Source organism: Podarcis filfolensis, assembly GCF_964270895.1.
Source record: "Podarcis filfolensis genome assembly, chromosome: 1".
NCBI classification, from domain to species: Eukaryota; Metazoa; Chordata; class Lepidosauria; order Squamata; family Lacertidae; genus Podarcis; species Podarcis filfolensis.
The window spans coordinates 54,063,539-54,074,845 of NC_139604.1; the positions used below are offsets into that span (position 1 = coordinate 54,063,539).

Genomic DNA, 11,307 nt, shown 5'->3' on the forward strand with positions numbered 1-11,307 from the left:
AGATTCGTAATCTGTGGAATCAGGTTCATGTCTCCGCTCCTCCACATGCAGCTGCTGGGTGACCTTGGGCCAGTCACACTTCTTTGAAGTCTCTCAGCCCCGCTTACCTCACAGAGTGTTTGTTGTCAGGGAGGAAGGGAAAGGAGAACGTTAGCCGCTTTGAGACTCCTTCGGGTAGTGATAAAGTGGGATATCAAATCCAAACTCTTCTTCTTCTTTTAAGGTTTGGTGTAAACCTGTCCTAAAGAAGCTGGCTGCAGTCTGCTTGCTACCTGTGTACTGTGGCATGCCAGGCACTTGACAACTCCTCCATTTGCAATCTTAGGCAGACAGCAAAAACAGGAGGCTTATTGAGTGGCTGGTAGGCTGCATTTGGCTGGTGGTATAAACACAAATGGAATATGTGGAGGGAGGTCTTTACCTGGTTCTCATGACATTTAGATCCAGAAGCTAAGACCATCTACTAATCTTCTCCACTTAAGCCAGCTGCTAAAAGCAAGCAGATATCGAGTCACTAGATCTTAGAGGCTTGATTTTAAGCTGGTACATTCTGGTGCCCCTAAGGTTTGGGGGGCCCTGGGCAAGAAAGTCATTTGGGGCCCCTTAAAGGAATGATAGCAAGTCAGGCATAAAATTTCACTTGATTCTTTACATGAAACTGCAATGGAAATACAATTGTATCGTAATACATTCATTGTGGTCAATTTTTAATACAACTGGAGTGGAGAATATTATGAGTTTGTGGATGCTAGACATCTCTAATTTGCTGGGTCTAGTAGCTGTTAGAATTTAATTAAAGCTAGGGTGTTAAAACTAGATGCCAGACACGTATGAAGTTGTGTACGAGATACTTCTAATTCCCCTAGAATTAGCAAGTGTCCAAAGCTAATTAAGCCAGGCTATTCTCCTGTGTTGAGGTGGTAGCATGGTGGATGAGCCATTAATACGACAAAGGATCAAAAGGTGCTTGGTGTGAGATGGCAAATGAGTGGGACCTTTCCCCCAACAGATAAAGCCAAAACTTGGGAGTAGCGGTGTTGGGAGTTATGTGACCAGGAGAAGTGAAGTAGCAGGCAGGGCATGATGTCTGATGTCTGTTTGGATCCAAGGCTGCACCTATAGGAGAAGCAAGACCCTCTTGGAGTGTTAATGCTGTGAACCCCTCCATCGTAGGCTCAGTTTGTATATATGTATAAATATACTATATATCATAAAGACACCACAGTCTCTTATGTGCCTTGTTCCCAAAATGAAACATGGACCCTGGACAAAGCACCTGGAACCCCTGGAATTTTGCACAGCTCAGAGATTGGGGTGGTGTGCAACACTGGTGTCAGAAGTCGGGATTCGTGTTTTCTGGAAGAGGGCCCCTGAGTGAGGTATGCCTGAATCAAAATGGAGGGAGACTGTGTGCAAGAATACATTATCTAATACTACACTGTAAATACACAGATACAAGTCATAAACAAAAAGAAACAAATTGTTATGTTGAGGAAACCCTAAAAATCTAAAAAAATCTAAAAGCTTATTATATAATATCATGGTAGGAGGAACATATGGTAGTCAGATCACTGATAAATAATGGTATAATAATTGATCACTTAAAAGTAGATTCTCTAGTACCCTGTTTAATGAAATGAGCTTTTTTGAGCCTCCTTGGAAGCAAAGTCCTCAATCAATCCACTGTAATTGCAGCCTCTCCCAAGTTTATGTTCAACTGAAATCCTGTTGAGAATGACTGACCATAAAGGAGGCAAGCAGGATTTTGTACAAGACTTAGGGGCTCCCTAAAGTGTGGGGTGCTGGGCAGTTGCCAAACACCCCACCAAGCCTCCACTGTTGGTTCCATCCATCTGCTGACATGTTGATCTACTCTGGCTATCAGGAAAGCAGGCAAGTCCTTTTGGGTTTGCGCCTGCGTTTCTTCTTCTTCATGGTACTCAAGGCTGCTCTGGAAGCCTCTGTGAATATGTCAATGATGTTCTCATGGAAACGAGCTGAGCACTCAAGGTAGGCAACTGCATGGAGATTCCGGGCCAAAGTCTCTCCCTATAAAGGTGTGTGTGGAGGGGGAAAGAGGAGAAGAAGAGAATGTCATCAGCATCATCATCATAAATTTATATTTATACCCCAGCCACTCTGGGTGGCTCCCAACAGATTACTACTACTACTACTACTACTACTACTACTACTACTACTACGATAAAACATCAAACATTAAAAACTTCCCTAAATAGGGCTGCCTTCAGATGTCTTCTAAAAGTCAGATAGTTGCTTTTCCCCTTGACATCTGATGGGAGAGCGTTCCACGGGGCAGGTGTCACTACCCAGAAGGCTCTCTGCCTTGTTCCCTGTAGCTTCACTTCTCGCATTGAAGGAACTGCCAGAAGACCCTCAGAGCTGGACCTCAGTGTCTGGGCTGAACAATGCGGGTGGAGATGCTCCTTCAGGTATACTGGGCTGAGGCCATTTAGGGCTTTAAAGGTCAGCGCCAACACTTTGAACTGTACTTCATAGATCTTGTTAGGGAAAGGGAGGAGAGCGAAGACCCTACCAAAAGGAAAATAAGGGGTGGTCCATGACATTTTACTTCCTGAAACAGAAAATCCACACTGAATCCCAGAGTAAGAAATTTTCTGCCCTTTCGTGGCAAGACAAAAGCCTGGATTTGACCATCTCAGTGGTGGGGCTGCTCCTGCTCAATAAACTTCTATTAGGAAGAAATTCCTTTGCATTGCAAACAAACACATACTTTTCAACTAATATTTGATTGCCACTCCCCATTACCAGCACCTGGCAAAGATGGGGCTCTGGCAAGAATGACCATATGGGCAGAAGTAAAAACAACAACATGTCTGCTGTGTTCCAGAGACATGTCTGTGGGATTCATATTGTTTAGTGTGGAAGTCCATTGGTGCTGACTCTTGCCCGTGTGAGGCTAGTGCAGAGGAGCTTTCTGCTGATTGTATTACCTTCTGATATGTGATGGGCTCCAGATGGTCCTGATGCAACCTCCTTAGCAGAACCTTGTCCTTTCTTAGGTCTGTCTTGCATCCAACAAGCAGGAGTGGAATCCCTCTGCAGAAATGGTTCACTTCAGGGTACCACTAAAAGGGGACACACACACACACACACACACACAGAGAGAGAGAGAGAGAGAGAGAGAGAGAGAGGGAGAGAGAGAGTAACATGGTGGTGAGGGGCTGGATCCTGATATATAAATGAGCAGAGAAATAAATAGAGGTATTTCTGAAGAACCACAACTTAAAATATTTGTTCACTATATTAATGAAAATGAGTCGTTTCCTTAAAAAAGGCACCCACATCTGCTAAATGCTGCCTTTCCTATTTATTACTTCCCCTCTTTCAATGCTTCAGGAATGCTGTAGTGACCCTCTCTGGTAATGTTTGTGTGTGTGCATGCCAACTTGGCATACTAATTTGATTATACCACACACACACAAAAAAAAATGTGTGCTTGATCGATGCTAGGGTACAACTGGATGCCATTTTGAATCAAGATGGTGGACTGGAGCTTTCAAGACAACACTGATTTTTTTGGTATCTTAGAATTCCTGAGCAATGTTGGGTGCAAATCTGCAGATTATATCTACATCGATCTGTCATATCACATTATTCTTATATCACCTAGTCCATAGACTCCAGAGGCAGCTATTCTTACCGAGTTCATAGATAGCCTTGACTTAGTTACTGCATAGCCTTTTTTTACCTTTGTGAGGATGTTATTGAAGCTGGCAGGGCTGGTGACATCATAGCACATGATAACTGCATGAGCCCCATTATAGGAGAGGGGGCGGAGCCTGTCGTAATCGTCCTGCCCTAGGTGGAGTGGAGACAAAGTTGTACGCATTGCTTTCACCTCTATAGCGCAATATGCAAATGCTCCTGGCCGAGGACAAATGCTTTTTAATAAATATCCCCCTTCCATGTTGCATTTCACTGTCTAAAATATTAACAACTATATTGGTGTAATTTGGAAAAAAATATATGGGTGAAATTGCACTAAATGCTTGGGCCGTGTTCTGAACTGCACATCCTCTATGACTGGGTTCTGCTTAGAGAAGGAGCCAGGTGGTTAGAAACAGTCCAAGGATAAATGCCTAAAGCACAACTCACCCACCGTCCCTTTCTCTAAGGAACGTGTAAATGTGCAGTGGGGTGGTGTTGGTGGTATAAAGCCAAGACTGCTTTTGCTAGCAGTGTGAGGTGTTCACTGCTCAGGGCAAAGCATAAATGTTGTGAAACTGAAGGTTACATGCTATAGCATGGTGAGCTAGCATGGTGAGCTAGCATGGCAAAGTGCTAGTGGATCTCTCTGTCAATTTGTATCTTTGAAATGTTTATTTCTAAGACCAGAATAATTGTATTTTATAGTAGATTAGTTCATGATGTACCAGCATCAGTTAACGTAGCTAGCATGTTTATGCTTGTCTTGTGCCATGAGACAATAAACACTTTATACAGTGGTACCTCAGGTATGTAACGCTTCGGGTTACATACACTTCAGGTTACAGACTCCACTAACCCAGAAATAGTGCTTCAGGTTAAGAACTTTGCTTCAGGATGAGAACAGAAATCGTGCTCCGGCGGCGCAGCGGCAGCAGGAGGCCCCATTAGCTAAAGTGGTGCTTTAGGCTAAGAACAGTTTCAGGTTAAGTACAGACCTCTGGAATGAATTACCGTATTTTTCGCTCTATAACACGCACCCGACCATAACACGCATGTAGTTTTTAGAGGAGGAAAATCCGTAGACATGCCACCTGTAGGCATTCCCTCCATAACACGCACAAACATTTCCCCTTACTTTCTAGGAGGAAAAAAGTGAGTGTTATGGTGCAAAAAATACGGTAAGTACTTAACCTGAGGTACCACTGTACTTTGAACTGAACTGAGTGAGAAAGGAGTTGTCTTAACTGGGAACTCTGGACATGGCGGTCTACTGGAAAGCAGGAAGACTTTGCATGTTGTACTGGAAGAATCTGCTGGAGCTGCGCATACTCTGCCGATCACACTAGTCAAAGTGTGGTGTTGTATCAACAACAGATGGTTGGACCCGAGACTAACAGGTTATGAGCCAACTGGCTTCTACAAGTTCATCAGGCTAGACCTTTTTTAATCAGAGGATTTCAATTCAGCCTTTCTACTGCAAGGTTGCATGGTTAGCACGGAGACAGGTTCCTACTGAAAATGAAATTTTAAATGGAATGTTTGAGCCATTAACATCTGATTAATTTATACTTAAGCAAGCCAAAAAATGCCACCACTTGCATTTCCTTATTGCTGCATTGCATTCTAACTTGTTAATCTTATCATCCTTATCACTTAATAGATACCTTCATAATAAGAACATGTGCCTGAGGGCAGGGAGTGGAGTGAGGGAGGCTTTCCCTTTTGTCTTCCCTCAGAAACCTGTCTCAGATAACCCAGTTACGGATAGGTAGCCGTGTTGGTCTGCCATAGTCAAAACAAATTTTTTTTTTCTTCCAGTAGCACCTTAAAGACCAACTAAGTTAGTTCTTGGTATGAGCTTTCGTGTGCATGCACACTTCTTCAGATACACTGAAACAGAAGTTCAGGGGTATTACTCAGAAGGGTGGTGGGAATGGGTGGTTGGCAGATAGCTGTGATGAGCCTGTTGACGACTCTTAACGACTGCAATAGGTCTTACAGGAAAAAGCAAGGGGTGAGAAGGTGAAAAATGGCTGCCAACCACCCATTCCCACCACCCTTCTGAGTAATACCCCTCCCCACCTTCTCACTATATAGAAGGATCTGGCAACTTCTGTTTCAGTGTATCTGAAGAAGTGTGCATGCACACGAAAGCTCATACCAAGAACTAACTTAGTTGGTCTTTAAGGTGCTACTGGAAGGAAAAAAAATTTTTTGTTCAGATAACCCAGTTAAGCACTATCAGGACCCTGCTTGGCCACTCTGGAAATTCAGAAATTTTAAAATATGACTTCTAACAGAACAGATTTCCAGTATTCACAGGAAAGCTCTCTTCCTCATATTGGGGCTGTGTACCCACTATACTTTAAAGCACAGCCGAAGTACATTCTTTCTTTCAAAAAGTTTCAGCCGCTGTAGTTTACCCCTCGCAGAACTACAATTTCCAGCAGCTCTAAACCAACTACAATACCTAGAATTCTTTGAGGGGTGGGGAATGTGCTTTCAATTAACACGAGAGGTATTGTGTGTGCAAATTTGGTTGGGCTGCCACCTACTGGAAGGAAACATTTCCACACCCTTATAGCTTGGGGGGATTTAATCACAAACCAGGATCCAGTCATGTACAGTACAGTATCAGCACATTCAGGTTGTGCAGTTACAGCTGATTGGGAGCTCTTGCTCAAGAAGCCAACTTCCCCAAAAGATTGACATTTTTGCAAGAAGAAAAGTGATTGGAAAATGCACTGGAAAGTTGGGGGGTGACACCTGTTTGATGCAATGTCTTTTAACCTCCCTACAAAGGAATCAGAACTGGTTGGCGTCCATCTGCTTTGGGAGAAAATGGAGGGTTGAAGGCTCCTTAAATAGCCAAGGTCATCTAACCTCCCTGCAACAAATCAGGAAAATGCTCAGTAAGGTTTCCAGGAAGCTGTACCATGAAAATATGGACTTTTGGAAGTAAGTATATAAATAAGCCCTCCAAATATTAAGATACATTTTATTTACATGTTTAAGTTCAACTTCTGTTCTTTCTACTTTACATTTAAAAATAGAGAATTCCTTTTGAAGAAATATTCCACATACTGTTTTCTTTAACCAGAGTTTTCATCCTTATTTTCCCAATGCAGTTTCCACCTAAGTGAGTAATATTTACTACCTGTGTGACATTTTGGGGAAGGAGGTTCCACCCAAGCATTTTAACATTCTATTGATACTGCCTCTTTGAACAAAAATCTCTGTCAGGGAGGTTGTAGCATCTGTAACACCCCACTCAAGTTTAATTTAGGTTTAGTTTGTTTGATGTATGTATTGCAATACAAACAACCAAATTGTATTGTTGTATGTTATGTTCACTCTATGTTATGTTCATATTTAATGTGTATTGGGGGTTGTGGGGTTGTGTTATGTTGTAAATAAAATTCCAGTAAAAATATAAAATATTTAAAAAATGATGTATGTATTGCTTCATACAACCAAAAGGAGTCTCATCAGCAGCACAGAAAATGTAGCGTATGATCATGTAAAATAATGCAAATATACTGAAAGCGGGGATTTTCCGGCTGATATGAATGGCGCTCCTATTAAAGCCCTGGCCAATCACTGGAACAGCCAAATGGCTTGGGCTGTTGACACAAGTGCTTCACAGAGCTGGCTTGGCTCCTTGGTATGCTCCTAAGTAGGGGTCAGGGCTTATGCCCTAAGCCCTGCCTGCCCCTGCCCCCCTGGCTAGCCCTTGGTAAGGAATGTACTATTGTAAAAGGAAAAGCACATTTTGATATAATTGTATAGTTTTTATTTTTTATTTTTAAAAAAGCCAGACAGTACCTGCGGGGTATCGAACTGCTGTTAAGCAATTGGTGAATCTGCAAAGATTGCTCCGAAGTAACCGCTAGGCTAAGATGGCCCATATAATTGTATAGTTGACATAGCGTAATCAATTGTCCTTATGAAAGTGCAACCCTACTTTCCAACTGACAGATCTCAGTGGCCACAATGAATATGCAGAAATCTGTGTCACACCTAGCTTTCTTCTGGTTGATGATGCCTCTACGACTTGACAGCACACCCATTCTCAGCATAATATGACCTGATAATATGTCACCTTCCAATGTGATTGTCTGTAACCCTCCCCTTCAGCTACCCTGACGCACGTACCTGCTGTATCCCAGAGACTGATATTCACTTGCTTGTCGTTGATGTGGAAGGGGGCTGAATATTTCTCAAATACTGTTGGGATGTAAACCTAGAAGAAGAGGAAGGTGAGAAAGAGATGTTTTTGCCTTGTCTGTGAGAAAGGACCGTTTTGTATTCTATTTCCATTCCAACATTTTTTCTTCAAGATACTATCGTGCTTCCCTTTCCTCAACATTTTGCTCAAATGAGCCTTTGCTCAATGTCAGGAGCAGATGGCCTGGTGGGGCACTGCCACTCACCTGACCTCTGGCCAGCCACATTGTTGCTGCTCACTGGGAGGTGCAGGGGTGAGGCTGGTGCAGTGCAAATGCGCTGGCAGGAGCACGAGATTGTCTCTGCTTCTGTGTTTGCACCACACTGACCTCACCCCTCCCTTTCTACTTCCCAGTAAGCAGCATGAAAAGTCTGGCGGTCAGGTGAGCACAAACACCCCACCCCACCCCACCATCTGCTACTGATCCATGTACTGTGTTTGCTGCCAGGTGGGCTTACCTTTTGAGAACACCAGAGGTGACTGCTCCATTAGGAAGAATGTGGCAGTGACCCATCACCCTGTCTTCTCTCAGTCAGTTCCCACCTGCCTCCCACCTGTGCTTACAAACAGCCATCGGGGAGGACCTGCTTATCAGATTCCTCCTCCTTAGCCTCAGGGTTGCTCAGGTGCAACTCAGCAAAGAGGAGGATGGGGGCAGAACTAGAATCAGTCGGGTCTCCCTGTCCTTGATTCTGGCTCCTGCCTGCTGCTCAACCACCGCTAGTGGGCACCACTGGAGAATGCACACCTGATAAATTCTTCTTTTGTATAGCAACAGTATTGGCAGCTAAATAAATGGTGTTTTTTTGTGAAAAGAAGTTTGGTGACACTGACCAGTAGTACTCTTAGTCACAGCTTGAGTTTTCCCTACTGAACTTGTTCCAGAGAAGTACCAAGGGTCCCATTACCCACAACTCCAAGGAGATGGTGAGAGAAGCTTGCTTACCTTGATTTTGTTGGTAGAATTTACCATGTTAGATCAGGGTTGGGGAAACTCAGGCCTGAGACCAAAGTTAACACCCCCAGCCTCTCTATCTGCCCCTTAGGACTCTTCCCAGGCCATACATAAATGTATAAAACTAATAAATTTAATTAATTAAACACACCTTTTCCCCAGACCCCACCCTGTCACCAGTTCCACTTTCCTTGGGAGTTTTGCCAGACTGGAATGTGTCCTTAAGCCCTGATGATGCCTTTTCCTTGCCTGGGGGGTGGGTGAGTGTAGCCTCCTGCACAAAGCTAGTATTTACATTAATTGCTCCACCCACAATTGCCTCTGGCCCTGCCCATTTCTGTCATGTGGTGTCATGGACTGGTTGGACGCAGAGGAGTGGTGGGAGGCTCCAGCTGGGGAACCCCCAAGGGAATTCCCAAAGGAAGAAGGCTCAGAGCCAGGGAATTGGTGTTGGGATGATGATTAGTGGTCAGAGGGAGAAGAGGGAGCAGACTGGAAGGAGGAGGTGCCAGAAGTTGAAGTGGTAACAGGCTTTAGTGAGCAGGAAGAGGCTGTGGCAGAGAGCAGTCTAGAGGCAGAAGTGGAGGCAGGAGAGGAGGGGAGGCAAGAGGCAGAGTGGAGGCAGGCTGCTGAAGAAGCCGGGGGTCTCCCCCTCCTGTTGCGACAATCTCCCCTCCGCCCCGGACTTCCAGAACCCACAGAGGCATGAAGAGGGTGGAGCAATGAGAGACAAGACAAATGAGCTTCAGATAGCTTGGGAATGAACCTGGGGAGGAGGAGCCTTAAAGAGTGGTGTGAAGGCAGGGACCTTTAGTCCTCGCAACTGCCTCATTGGGGCAAGACCTACTGGGAAGGGTAGCTGTGCTCACTAGGGCTGAGCCATTTTTCTTTGAATAAAGGCTTCACTGACATCTTGTGAGTCATTGCTGACCTGACCCTGATACCCACTCTTACATGTGGCCCCTGAAAGGTTACCTAAAATGGTAAAGGGATGCAGGTGGTGCTGTAGCCTAAACCACTGAGCCTCTTGGACTTGCAGTTCAAATCCCTGTGATGGGGTGAGCTCCCATTGCTCTGTCCCGGCTCCTGCCAACCTAGCAGTTCGAAAGCACACCAGTGCAAGTAGATAAATAGGTACCACTATGGCGGGAAGGTAAATTGTATTTCCATGTGCTCTGGTTTCTGTCCATGTCCCGTTCTGCCAGAAGCAGTTTAGTCATGCTGGCCACATGACCTGGAAAACTGTCTGTGGACCTACGCTGGCTCCCTTGACCTGAAAGCGAGATGAGTGCCGCAACTCCATAGTCACCTTTGACTGGACTTAACCGTCCAGGGGTCCTTTACCTTACCTGGAATGGAATGTAACCCTTGAGTTGAAAAAGGTTTCCCCACCACCCCTATCTTAGAGGTTCCCAGAACGATAACCTCAGGGCAGTAAAAACAGCAACAACCCAAACCCACTTTGAAGGTTGGACAGAATGCACGGACAGTTTGCCTTGGACAGGATATAGTATGGAAAATCACAAGCATATTATTGGTGGTAGCAATCCTTTGGATAGACAGGGCTTACCTTGGGGAAGTCTCCTTTTGCAAAGACCATGAGCAGCGATGTCTTTCCGCAGCCACCATCTCCTACGACAACAACTTTGATCTCAGGGATTCCTGGAGTCTCCCGGTTGGCACCTAACTGGTCTGGAGTCTCTAAGCCTCTTTGCATCTCTACCAGCCCCCAGGGCCCTACAAAGGGATATCTTTTGCAACGATCCAAGAAAACGGCAGATGAGATAACTTCTTTTCTCCGACAGTTGTAACTTCTTTTCTCCGACAGGGCTCTTCCACGCCGAGATCTGCAGGTTGACTCTTTTCTTTGCCGTAGATTTAAAAATCAAGCTTCACAGCACAAGGTCAGTGGGAGAGAGTGGCCAAGGGTGAATGTGGAACAGCAGGTGTGGCTGGAATGTGAAAGGATTGGTTGGCAGAGGGTGGAGATTGTAAACAGGGACACTTTCCCAGAAGCATCCACCCTCAGGGGTGATGACGAATAGAATGGAAGATAGGGAAATTCACATATCGGCAAAGCGCTTTTCAAACAGTTCACAAAGCAAGGAAGATGGGGGCATCACCCATGTATCGATTAAACACTGTTAAATCCTGTTCATGCCCATACCTTACATACATTCAGTTGTGTACCATCACATTTGATCCTTGTTCTGATGCCAGTGTAAAAATGCATGCATACTCCACTATGGACACACAAACACAAACAGTGCATGTGCAAATTTATATTTCTATTTCCCTAGGAGGGAACTTACTTTGGCAGGCTGGGCAGCAGTTAAATACACAGAGGAGACCTATGAAGGACTCTACGGAAATGGTGCTGTGTCCATTTCCAAAGAGCTTATTCCTCTGTATGATGAAGACTGTGGCCAGATAA

At 44.7% G+C, this 11,307-nt stretch overlaps 1 protein-coding gene across 1 annotated transcript; it reads right to left on the minus strand.

Annotated features, from left to right (window-relative positions):
* Nucleotides 1-624: 624 nt before the first annotated feature.
* On the minus strand, nucleotides 625-10,832 carry RHOD (ras homolog family member D). The gene is made up of 5 exons (XM_083581306.1): nucleotides 10,444-10,832; nucleotides 7,846-7,933; nucleotides 3,731-3,840; nucleotides 2,973-3,107; nucleotides 625-2,049 (listed from the first exon to the last, which is right to left on the minus strand). The coding sequence occupies exons 1-5, from the start codon at nucleotides 10,588-10,590 to the stop codon at nucleotides 1,882-1,884; spliced, it is 648 nt and encodes a 215-aa protein (XP_083437432.1). The 5' UTR covers nucleotides 10,591-10,832; the 3' UTR covers nucleotides 625-1,881.
* Nucleotides 10,833-11,307: the final 475 nt, after the last annotated feature.